This window comes from Antrostomus carolinensis, unplaced genomic scaffold (genome assembly GCF_000700745.2).
Source record: "Antrostomus carolinensis isolate BGI_N321 unplaced genomic scaffold, ASM70074v2 scaffold50564, whole genome shotgun sequence".
In the NCBI taxonomy this organism is placed as follows: Eukaryota; Metazoa; Chordata; class Aves; order Caprimulgiformes; family Caprimulgidae; genus Antrostomus; species Antrostomus carolinensis.
Genome location: NW_010309643.1, coordinates 970 through 14,185, shown reverse-complemented (window position 1 = coordinate 14,185; position 13,216 = coordinate 970). Strand labels below are relative to the sequence as shown.

Genomic DNA, 13,216 nt, shown 5'->3' with positions numbered 1-13,216 from the left:
GGTGAGAGACAACCTTCACACTCTTCTCTTAAATTAGTTAATAAGATAAGAAATGTAAGACTGGTCAAGGTATACTACTCCTCTAAAAGTTAGCTTAGAAAAACCCACACTTTGCAATACACACTGTGATCATGAGATGCAAACTTAGAAACATGCAAATCCATTATCAATACTTTGATTAAATATGTTATTTTGCAACTTGTACATAAACCTATGCACACCAGAACCTCACCATAGATTTTTCACCCTTACTGGGCACAAGAACAATGCCAGTTTTGCGCAAGCCCTGCCTCCATGATGCAGGATCTACTGACTCCACGACAGGCATGATAGGAGGAATGTAATCATACTAAAGCCAATTAAGACAAGACAAAGATGAAGATTGAAAGAATGGAAAATAGAAACAAAAGGTTGTTTTAAAACCACATAGTTTGTTCCTATGTTTATGTTACGTAGCACTTCATTACAGCACAAAATAACAAAAAGCAGTAAGAGAATTAAAACCTCAGTAACAGATTCTTATTAAACACAACACAGCTTGTTTAGCTAATTCAGAGACAGAATTACAGTTTGCATAGAAGAGGACAGCAAAGCCTGTTGACCTAATAAGGTCCATGGCCTAAATGGTCCTGTGGCTGAGAATACTGGAAGATTCACCCCAACATGCCTCTTATCTTCTTATTATATTACATTCATATCCCCCTTAATCACATCCCATGCTAGCCTAGCTGTCAAACCCATACATTCATTCGCAAAGTACTTCAGTAAAGCAGCATTTCTGAATGCCATATGGACTCAAGAAAACCAAAATTCAAGCTCAGTGTACTGCATCTACATCACTTGTGAGCAACATACAGTTTGGCATGTACGGTGTAAAAGCAGAAAAGCAGCTGCAGCAGCACAGATGGTGCAAACCTGATAAGGCAGGTGCAGGAGTAGGAGAAACATCACACATACAGTGCTGGTTTACCTTCATTATTAAAAACAGTTTAAAGCTTTTTTGTTCATTGATATGAGCTGGAACTACTTCTCTAGATCATATGTACCTGCTATGTTACAAGATTATCAGTCTTGATATAAATTTGCATTTATTTTGTAGCTACAGAAGGCCCTGAATTTTTCACATAGGGTATTAGAAAGGTAACTGTAATTTATTTTAACCTGCACCTTTCACCTTTAAGAGCAAAAGATAAGCCATTAATTACTGCATAATAAAACTGGAACAAACTAAATGCCAGTGTATTAATGATTTATAAAAGGTTATCATTCAGCTTAAAATCATATTTATTTCTTCTTATTATAAAAAAGTTATTTCTCTCCCATTCATCGTCATTTAATCACATACCAAAAAATTTATGTCTATTTGATCATTCAACTCTGTAATGCCAAGCTACATTCCAGCTAGCAACAATTTGGTAATGCCCTGTTGCTGAAGGTCATATGGCTGAGATGGTTTTTGCATAATATGAAATAAATTGATTGGAAGGGACAAGCTAAGAAACTTTTGACTTCAAGATGAAGTTCAGACAATTACAAGGAAAATTAAGTGTATGAAGTGTTAAGATATTTTAGAATCTCCAGTGTGCAAAGATAAGTGCAGTAAAAAAACTGGGTGGAGAGCACATCAGTTAAATTGCCCAACCGTCACAAATGCTTCTATTTGTGAAATCACTGAAGTGATTTCAAAAAATAAACTGTATAAAGTAAGCCTATTTCCTTGCAGTAAAATTCACACTATATATTTGAATTCATGCCAGTTAGGCACAGTTAGGAAACCAGCAATTGCTCACAGTGTCTTCCCTCGCTCATGCAGTTGCTGTGGTTTGCATGGAGAACTTGTGGCTTTTGAGTTCTGAGCGATGCAGACGCAGCTCCCATGACAGAGAACCATAATTCCTTACTGAGCCAGCAGAAACTGTTTAGATTAACGTCACAACGTCACCCTGGAATTTAACTGTCTGCCAAGCCACAAAGCTCAGTGAGGGGAAACAGTAGTCATTCCTGCCAGTGAGCCATGCCTAGAACTACCCTTTTGCTCTTATGTGTTTTTGAGATAAATCTTGTGGACATCAGTCACAGTGACTTTTGTAAAGCAGCTCCGAAGGTTGGCCCAACCCTATTGTACAGTATCACATAATATGATGTAGTTGGGCAATATAGTCCCTCCATTTGTTACATGAAAGTATACTTTGTAAGATGAACCATCATCAGGTGCTATTGTGAATGTGAAAGTGTAACTCCAATAAGCCCCTGGGAGCTAAATACAATACATACTATTTGCCCAGCAGTATGTCTTCTCTCTCTACTGTGGCTTCAGTATATCATGGCTATTTCTCCTAAACACGCTTTTCAGAAGCATCGGTAGAGAGTTACACTTTGATGATGATAAGTATAGAAAACTTGTAATGATTGACAAATGAAACCTTACTGGCTTACTATCCAGTTTGCTTTGATATTCTAAAAGTTTGACTTGTATATCACCTTCTGACTATGCATTATTATCTACTGTAAATTTTTTCCCCAGGCACATATATGTTCCCTTTAACAAGCAAAACCACAATTAATTCCAATTAACTTTTCACATCAAGCTGTAAAAAGCTTCCTGCATGCAATATGGCTTTCCTAGGTGTGTGTTTTGAGGTGTGCATTGAATAAAATACGTGTCCCAATTCTCCAGCTCTTCCATGAGGTCCTAACTATACTGAAATCAAGGTTGGGACCTACAGCACTTTCTACTTCTTATTTCAGTTATCATTCACAACTTCTGTGCCTAAGCACTAGCTGAATGCTTCTAAGGACTCCTGAAAGCACCTTAGTCACACCTGCCTCCCTTGCCTTGAAGGCATCACAAATACAGGCACAGACAGACACTAGAACTGTCGTTTCTAAAAATCTTGGAGGAATCTAGCATAGAAAAGACTTTCAAAAGATGAAGCTTAGCTTCAGAAAAACAAGAACTCCACTAGTCCAATAGATATTTGCTTTTTTAAAAGGATCTTATTTACAGTTATTTCATAGTTCTGTATTTTAGATCCCTGTTTAGAATCAAAGCCCTTCAAAATTTCAAAAAACTGAACACAGTTTCTGCAGAAAAACAAAAAATATTTTAGCAATCTATGTATATTTTCATCAGTTCATACAGTGCACTTTTTATATAAGAATAAAAAAAAAAGTATGCTTACACAGAAGAACAGAAATTTAAAATCACAAGAAAGGTTATTTTATTTTACCTTCTTAACAGGTGATGTAGGTGCCCCTTGGCCACCAGCTACTGAAGGTGCTGTCACAGCTACTGATGCTGATTGTGTACTTGTAGTATTTGCATTATTAGTTACAGTTGCCAAGGTTTTGGTCTTATCTGCAAAATATTTACAAGATTTTAATTTTCATTTTTCATTCACAATTTCTTCACTTCTACAACAGAGTTTCTTTTGAACAAATCTGAGAGTCAGCTTTCCGAACAGCATTTATTATTTATTCCTCAGTCTTTTCTCCCCTCACTTCCAATCTGTATCTTAGTTAGGTCCATCTTTTCTCCATAGCGGTCATGCCTGTAACTTTTTCTTTTTTTTTTTTTCCCCCTTTTTTTTTTTTGTTATTCAGCAAGTGTTAAACACTCAGAGATGCAGAGAGAGAACCAGAGAGTAATTTGGGTGGAAAGTGACCTTGGTAGGTCACCTAATTCAACCTCCTGCTCAAAGCAGGGTCAATACTGCATAAAGACCAGGTTGCTCAAGGCTTTGATGAGTCAGGTCTTGAAAACCTCAAGAGACAGAGATTCCATTGCCTCCTCAGACAGTCTATATTTTAGTAGATGGCTAATGAACATAAAAATTTAACAGTAGGAGTTATATTAGTTGGCATCTAATAGTTAATTAGAACTACAGAAGAAGCTAATTCAAAGTAAAACATTTATTCTTGGATAACTGTGTATGCTGAGTGCAAAGAAATAATTAACTGCATGGAAAACTCAGGCAAGGAATTCTGGTCACTAGAACAAGCTGAGGTAGGGACTCACCTTCCAGAGCTCTGACTTGCCATTTATCTCATTCCTTCTTTGTCCCTTGTTTTTCCTACCTAAGTGTCACTGTCTACCTACTCTACCCTCTTCTGTTTTGTCCTTCCTGCTCACATTTCTTCCTCTGTCCTTTGTCTGTGCACCTTAACCAAACATACAGAAAATTTCATGGTTGTGATACAGTATCTGTTGTCACTGTGCTTGCTTGAACTTCATAATTTTACACCTTACTTCTGTTTTACATTGTCTGGAGTAGGATGCTACATCCTATCTGTGCAGTATGGAGCAACATGGGGCTCAATCCCATTGTTTTTGGCCCTGCTATAAACACACCTTTATGTACACTACCCATACAGCATAGGAGCAGTTAATTTAGAAAGTATGCAATGTTTTCATGTAGTGTTCTCACATCTAACATCCAAATTCAACGAAGTACCAACCTATGATTGGAAATAGTGTAATTAGTGGTATTGCTGTTACACACTTGTTTTAATGATGTTTTGAATAATTACTTATGCAGTAAATAAATACAAATATTAAAAAATCAGCTTATATGACTAACTGTGCACTTCATGGAAAGTTATTTTTAAACACAAGTGAAAATAAATGGTAGTAACCTTCTAGGTCATAGTGACAAAAAGTTCAACAGGGTAGTGCAGACTGACAGTATGAGTTGAGAAGATGCACAGGCAGATCTGCTGGAAATTTGCAAATGCGTAATACAGCATTAAAATACACAGAAAAAGTTATCAAGAGTGAAAGAATGGAAGAAAAATGTGTTTCTCATAACTCTATTCTGAAATTATTTCAAGGACAGCAAGAACATAGTTGTATGCATGATTGAGCAACTTTCAAAAAACATTAAAATACCTTAAACAAATTAAGTTAAAAAACCTAATCTGCTTAAAGTTTTATTTTTCAGCTTGGTTCCCTGTCATTTAGGAGATGCTAGCTTCATATTCATATTTCCCTTCTTGGTCTTACAGACAGAAATGTATTTATTTTTAAACTGTATTCTCACATAATCAATGAAATAGAACATAAGTTTTGGGAAAACATTTACATTATCCCAACAGATTATAAATCAGTTTCCAGTACTTCAGAACATGGAACACTGTTATAATATTTTGTAACCAGAATGCTCCTATAATCTTAAATTTTTTCACTAGAAAACTACCTTAAACTGAATAATGGGAAAAAAGGGAAAGTACAAGCTTTGAATTTAGAGATGCAGTTCTACAGGGAAAAGCTTAAAGTCTAGCTTGCCAAATAAAGTATGATAAAGCTTTGTTGATATTAAAAAAACCCAAAGTTTACATAAATTAATTCTTGTGTCACAGTCAAATTTTCCTGGCACAAACTATCTACTGGTAACGAAGAGAACACAGTTACCAGAGTCATAAAGTTCAGGACTCAGTGACTGAGAAATTACTACATGTTCTATATTACAAGTGGTTTGAGTTTATCAAAGCTCAGTCTCTGTAAATAAGGGTTGCAAGTGTACTAACATGAAAAACCAATTACAAAGCTTGACAAATGTTTTTTCCAGCTTAACACTGAAACGCTGGTTTATTTCAAAACGCAAAAATAATTAAATCATAATAGACAGTTTGGTTTCGCAACTTATTTGTATTTCTGACTATGTTAAATATTTATGATATATTGGTTAGGTCTAGAATCCCTCCTTAATCTTAACTTTTCAGAAGAAATTGGAAAAAACGTACTAAAATTAGAACTGACAGCTCACCAAAAAGAATGGCTACTTATAACATCTACGTTGTACTGCTGCACTGTATCTAAAATACTTTATTAGGATTTAACATATATATCTTTAAACACTGATTGCCTGACATTTGTTTTCTGATTTGAAAGAAAAAGATGCTATACTGTTCTTATATCACTACTTGCTTTAAGACTCGGATAATTGTTAATTATAACTAAATAACTGTTATAACTAAACACATAACTATTAGTTATAACTACTATAACTAAATTCCATTGAGCAATGTCTTTCTTTGCACACAATTCCAAACTTTTCAAAGAACTGTCCTCTTGAAAGGAAGTTGTATATAAAGTAACTGTTAACATTAAAATAGCACATTTCAAAGTTTATTTCAGTACACACTGAACAGTAAATAAAAGCATCATTACTTTATGAATACCTCAGCTAAGACTGCAGGTTCATTGGATTTACTTCAGGGTGGTGAGAACAAATGAGAATGTTTGCGCTTCTCTTCCAAACTCTATACCAGTTCTACAAGCAAACACTGCTATAAAAACGTAATTTCTGATTTGACCTCCTAACTTCCATGTTTTCTGACAAGCTAATTAAGGCTTATATTATTCCAACTATTTAATTAAAAGTATCAATTGTTAAATAGCCAATCAAATAAGAAGGTTAATAGTTTTGACCTAAAGAGCCACCAGTAAAGATATCTGTGTTATTACTTGACTGCAGAAATACACAAACTTGCTTTAAAATTATTGGAAACTTAGTGAAATGCAGAAGAATAAGTGAAATTTAAGATACTTAACTCTGTGTTATGTGATATTAAATAAGTAAATTTATAAAGTAAAAACTTAAAGACAACAACATACCTGTCTCTGCTTCTGATTCCGAATCATCATCCTCTTCCTCTTCACTAGAACAACTGGATTCATCCTTCTTTCCCTCCTCTTCCTCATCTGCTTTTTCTTGCTCCAGAGACTCTATACTCGATGCATTCTTTTCTTGCTCCATAATCAATGTCTCTTTACTGAGTTTGAAAAGAAAAATATTTACTATGTCCTGAAAAATTTACTCAAGCCTGTCAAGCAGGACTTTGTGATAGCTTGTAAATTTGTCTTTTTATGAAGAGCTTATAGTTTTTCCTAGTTTACTTACTTTTTGAATGTTTTCTGTGTCTGATTATTATCCATGTTGGCTGTGGATTCAATCAGGGGAGATTTCTTTTCCCGTTTTTCACTATGAAGCTTCAAGACATATAGAATGATGTAGTTAAATTGACAGAATGGTATCAGTGTAACAAAATTACAAATGGATGGAAATCTTCTTTAACTAGTACAAACACTGGAATGTGTATAAGCTTTCAAAGTGTCGAAGTTCAAAATTCCAAAATCTCAGAAACTGTTATTCTAAGTAAGTCGTTCATTATTGATGTTTCAGATCATAAAATGCCCATGAGAGAGGCAAGTAGAAGAGCACCTTCTTTCTTCCAAGGCTTTCTGGTCACTATAATTGACCAAATAAGAGCATGAAATAACTCTAAGATAGCTGTGGCATTACGTGAATTGAAGCCCCAAATCAAACCTTTGTTTTTAATCTCTATGCTGCTCTGAGTGGTGTACCATAATCATATGGATAATAAATTATAACAGATATATATATATATCTTTATATGTAAAAGGCCTACCAGATTTTGCTTCTTTTGTAATTCTTCTAAATATCCTAGAATATCTTCATCTGCCACATCAAACGCTGTCTGCCCCTGGAGAAGAGGAAGAAGTAAAACACTGTAATTGTATAGCAGAATTTAAATACAGTGGATTATGATGCCTTATCACATGATGATGCAGGTAAGGAGCACATTCAGAAAGAGAAATTAGAAAGTATAAGCCAAGCTCTATTACAAACTGTTAGTCTTTCAGTGGTTGAAAACAATTTTGCAATATTACTTTTTTTAGGTAATTGAAACCGAAATATCTATACCTGATGAATAAACACATTTTTAAAGAGATAAAAATATGACTTTAATAAAGTTTTGCTGTTCTTTGAATGCAAAAAAAAACTATCAAGGAAAAGAAAAGAGTAGATTGAAAGAATATGATTTTCACAATATCAGTTCCAAACAACTAGTCTAGGCAGTTGTATGGATGGATACTGAGCAGTTCAATATCCTGTCCATCTTAGACTACCATGTACAGCTTGTTTTTTTTAAAGTTTAAATTATTTAAGCATGCTATACTAAATTTAAACAGTCATGCTTTCACATTTTTACAGTAAAACTGTATTTTAGAAGAGATATGCTACAACCATTTGTTCTTATCCTCCCTTAGCGTATGATTTCCATGAGACAAGTACTTGAATATACAGATCATAATGTGATTCACTGATGCAGAGTAACGCTGTCAGCTGGAATTTCTTCAGTTTGCTATATCTTACATCTACATAGTCACTGCAGTTCTTGACTAGACCAGATGCCCTGAGGATGCGAGATTCTATCTTTAAGGTCTGAGTTGGCAAGTATTTCAAAAATTCCCTTTCTTCAACTCTGCTTGAAGATGAGAAGGGTGAAGGCTGAAGCTCACACAGTTTCACAAAGAAAGCCTAACTTACTTTGGTACTGCAATACAATGCTTTGTATTTGGAAGGCTGCATTCAAATACAAGAAGGCTGGAATCTAGGCAAAGTCCTAGATCCGCAGGTATAAACGCAGCTGCATCAACACGCTGGGTGGACGTACCGAAATGTTGGGAGGATCGTGACAAGATCAGTCAAGTAAGTACTTCTGTACAATAACCAGCAATAAAGACAGAGCTGTCATTTAAAAGTTCTCACAGCAGCTTATAAAAATAATTAAATGTGTTCATATTTGCCTCTGCTTCAGTTTCTCAAAATGTTAACTAAAGGCAAACATATACCTAATTACGCTGTGAAGGCTATCTTAACTGGTTAGAAAAGATGGACTTTAAAATCACTAATTTTCACATCCATAGAACTTCTGACCATATAGAAGAAGCATGTGCACCTTTCAACAAGCATTGCCCAAAACAGGGCAATGAACTATTCAATTTAGCATAACTAAACTGGAAACTAAACAAAATTATCTCAAGTTTATATTTGCACTAAGACTAGAGTTTTTGATTTGGCCTTCTATTTTTATGTAGCTATTAAGTGGGTTTATTTCCAAAAAATCTGAGTTAGACCTACCTTGACCACAAAAAAAAATCACTTTGCAAAAAATGTATTGTAGTTGGAAGTCTGTATCTAAACCCAATTCATAGAAGTTAATATCTGAAGTCAAGTGCCTAAACAATAATGGTTGAGTTCTCTGAGATGCTAAGCACCTACAACTGAAACAAAATCCTGAGGAATTCTCAATGTTCCTATCACCAAAAGCAAAAATGCTTACTGGTTTACTTAAGAACACAACAGGCAGAACTTTCCTAGCTTGCACAGACAAGCCCATACACCAAATGAAACAGTTTATATCTGTCTGTACCTCCTCTATTATTATTCTTGCCCCTGGTAAGTTGAACATACTTTTATGAGTGCTCTCCGGAATACCACCCTCCACATTCTCACACCACCAGTAAAAAGTCTAACAGATAACTTGATAAACTGGCTTCAAGTAATTGCATCATCTTTTGATTGCCTGATACAAACTACAGTTATGCAGCTAATATTTACAAGTTCTGTAAGCATTACACAGGAAAAGAGTTGAAGCTCTGAAATTTAATTCCGTATTTTATTATAAGCAAGAAGGAAGAAAAAGTGACAAAGACTAAAAATGTCAAGCAGAAGTAGTTTTGCCCTTTTATAGAGTACTTGCCAATTCATTACCTGTATCTGCATATTTCCCTAATTTATTTTTAAAAGTTTATGAAAAAATTCAATACATCTTAAAAATTGGGCAGGTAATTTACATATACAGTATTGACAGAAAGTGGAAGCAGATCTGAATCTATCTGTAAAACATGGTGCAAAGAGAAGAAAGAGAACTTCAGCACTTACACAGTTGAATTAAAAGTTTTGGATCCTTGTGATGGCTACGTGAATCATGAATATATTTATATCTGTTGGGAGCAGGATCTTGCAAAGCCAGCAAGCTACACAGGTCTTTGTGTAAAAGTTGAGCAAATACAGCTTAGAAGGCATTCAGGTTACGTCTAGGGAGTTCAGAGATGCCTACAAGTTTCTTCCAGTCCACCCAAACCAGTTTATAGTCATAACTCTTTAGTATGCAAACACAAGCTGATTTTAAGAGTTAAAACACTACCCAAAGGCATGATGGTCTTCAGTGATCAAATTAAAGCCTGTATGCAATTGATAAAGTTTCCAATTTTGTACCTCTGAAATATCAAAAACCCATTCTATTTTGAATTTCTATGTCAAAGGTTATATGGATCATTTAATTTAGAAATAAGAATAAAGTCGACCTAGAAATTAATTTAAACAATCAGAGAATTTAGTTTTGAACACAAACATGCTGTTTTGACAAAACATGCATTATATAAAGCTCCACGTACAGTAAACAGCAGTTTATCATCACTTTTCTTACCCTGGCTTCTAAAGTCACTTTAGAGACCAGAACTTTGTATCTTGACAAGGATTACATAAAAATCCTACCACTTTGTTGACAGCCTCCATATCACATAGGTTTTCCACTAAAATGCGACATGCTTCTTCTTTACCCCAGTGAGCAGCAGCATGAAGTGGTGTCCAGCCATCATAATCTTTAATATTTACATCATAGCGAGCCTGTATTAAAAGCCTAAAGAAATTAATAGAATTAGATCTTGACATTACTGACAGGGATAAATAAATTGTTGTAAAATCATAAAACTATTCTACAATAATATCCTTTTCCCTTTTCATCATGCATATTTTATTTGGGCTATTGACAATTGACTCATTTTATTTCCTCACAGAAACATTTGCCTTTTCATTATTCAGTAGGTATACATATTTTTAAGGAAAATTCAAGAAAAATAGCCTTTTCCATTTTCTTCTTTATTCACTTCCTCTTCATTCAAAGTCTATTGTTTCTATACAATTAGGTATTTTTCTCTAAATGTACAGTAATAGAGAAGAGCCCTTTTAAAGAAATGAGAGCTGTAAAATGTCAAAAATTGTTAGATACAGTGTTCTTATCTGGTAAATTATTAAAACCTCCTCCTATTCTTCTATTAGTTGCTTGAAACTTGCACCTCCTCCTATCATTAACTTTTGATGTTGTAACAATCTCGTGTTTAGGTGCTTCGGTTACTCTCTTGAGAAGGAGCAGAGCTCCTCAAAAAGAAGACCTGCTTTTCAGTCTGCATTCAACACTCAAATTCAGCATGGCTCTTGACGTGAATGTCAAAGCGACAACAGACATTTACTCTGACAAAGAGTTTTGTGTAAGGGCTATCAGCTCTCTGAAACACTGTCCATAATTATTAAAAATCACATAATCATTATTCTCAAACAATTCTCTCAGCTTCTCAAGAGCCAGTATACTTATGAGTCAGCTTTCACACATGCTCAGCTTCAAAGTCTTGCATTCTTGCATCCTACACAAAGCACGCATTTTTGGTAATCTGAAGCTATCACAAAAATTGCCTGCATATATACTTCTCTCCTCCTAGGAAAAGTACATGAACTGGACTAAAAAACTCCCTTACAGACATATGCAATTTAAAAAAAAAAATAAAAAAAAAATCAAAAAATAATTCTTTCCAACAGAATAATTTATCTTCATTTTGTTGAACAATTGGGGTTTTCTGAAGCAAAACTCCCATTCAGTAAATTGTATGTAATGGTTATAATGATTAAAAAGCTCTGTTGTTCAACTTTGTGTTGCCAAAGCATTACAAGGCACTGCAGACCTTAAAGGTGGCAATACTTACACAGTCAGGATGTGTGGTCATTTGCATTCACGTTACAATATATAACTTTTCCTAGTACTGCTAAAGCAGTCAAATACATTTATACATTTACAATCACAGTAAAGCAGTATGTTATGAAGTATGCTTTACTTCAATAAAAGCAGAGCTTGATGAAAAACAAATTAAACCTCTGTTACAAAATATACTTGTATTGTATTAATTAAAAGCTACCTGTGAATTAGGGGACACAAAAAGCTTGAAGCTTTCCGGAAAAGATTTCAAGAGTCATGATTTTCAACAACTTTAACAAAAAAGCAAATGAAATTCTCTGTTCTTTGGGTCTAAAAACCTTTGGACTGGATTACAAACTCTGCTTTACGTACACAATAAATATGGTGTCTTGAAAATATGCATCAACCAGAATGCTAACTTGCATTGTAAAAAGGTATTAAGCCTGTTTACACAGTTGGCTTTAGAAAGAGGGCAAGTTTTTTTGTCAACTTTCTTCTTTTAAGTAAGCATTAAGGCTCAATATGTACACTACATTCATATTTTGAAAGACAATGTAGAAAGCTAACACCATCATGATTTATGAGTGCTTGAAAACATAAAATCAAGATTTGAGGAAAAGGCAGCTCTAGAGACTGTTATTTTCCAATACACAATCTCTAAAAGTCAGAAGTGTCCAATCCTATCCATTCCAAGCAGCATTACATCAACAAGACAATCAAATATGAAAAACTTCCATGTGAACCACACTTACTTTAAGACTTCTGTATAGCCCTTAGCAGCAGCTACATGAAGTGCTGTCCCACCAGACTTTGCATGCCTGACATCATTTATATGACCACTGTTGAGCCACTGTCTTGCATCTCTTAGCATTATTCGTTCTTCTTCTTTTCGAGCTGCCTCTATATCAACCCCTAATTCAGGTAGGGAGGGGGAAAGGGGAAGAGAGGAAACAACATATTTTAGTTCAAATACTTCAATTATGTAACAAATCTTATACTATGTTTATGTGATACAATAAAATAACAGCTAAACAATATGAATAATGTTCACAGTTAGCTATGATTATCTTTGAAGATGGGATAATCCCAACAGGTAATGGAAACATCCATTACCGCATGACACTTTGCATGCATAATGTAGTTTTTTTCCCAAAATAAGGGAAAAAGAATAAAGAAGAAAGCTACTAAAACTGCCTCTTCAATTTTAAGAATGTCTACCATCACTCTAACAACCAAAATATAAGTCTTGTTTGATGTATGTGTAGAAAGTAGAAAACAGGTACAATTTTTATACAAGGAAATATCTATGGGAAGAGGAACAGCCTAGCTTCTCATCATTGATAAGAAAGATGGCTTCTAAAAAATTTCTGGTTTGTCTACTGTCACTGGGAAATACAAACCTTATACTCAAATAGCCAAGCTTTTGGAAATCTCCCTTCACATCTCGGATACAAAACGCCAAAACACTGAAAACTTTTTACAGTACGTCTCACAAAAAATTATCATACACTGATGAAAAGAGGGGAACAAAATGTAACATTTACAAGTATACACATGAAGTTAAACAGATTGGAAAAAAACCCAGATGCTGAATGGG

At 34.5% G+C, this 13,216-nt stretch overlaps 1 protein-coding gene across 1 annotated transcript in view; it reads right to left on the bottom strand.

Moving 5' to 3' along the window:
* LOC104523546 (protein phosphatase 1 regulatory subunit 12A) overlaps positions 1-12,531 on the bottom strand; it is a gene marked incomplete at both ends in the record, with an annotated part of 18,912 nt that extends 6,381 nt beyond the window's left edge. Inside the window, 7 exons of the mRNA XM_029084536.1 lie at positions 233-349; positions 3,231-3,358; positions 6,617-6,774; positions 6,903-6,991; positions 7,432-7,506; positions 10,368-10,512; positions 12,372-12,531. Of these exons, the coding sequence (XP_028940369.1) occupies positions 233-349; positions 3,231-3,358; positions 6,617-6,774; positions 6,903-6,991; positions 7,432-7,506; positions 10,368-10,512; positions 12,372-12,531 (872 nt within the window). The remainder of the gene's footprint in view (positions 1-232; positions 350-3,230; positions 3,359-6,616; positions 6,775-6,902; positions 6,992-7,431; positions 7,507-10,367; positions 10,513-12,371) is intronic.
* Between the last annotated feature and the right edge of the window lie 685 nt (positions 12,532-13,216).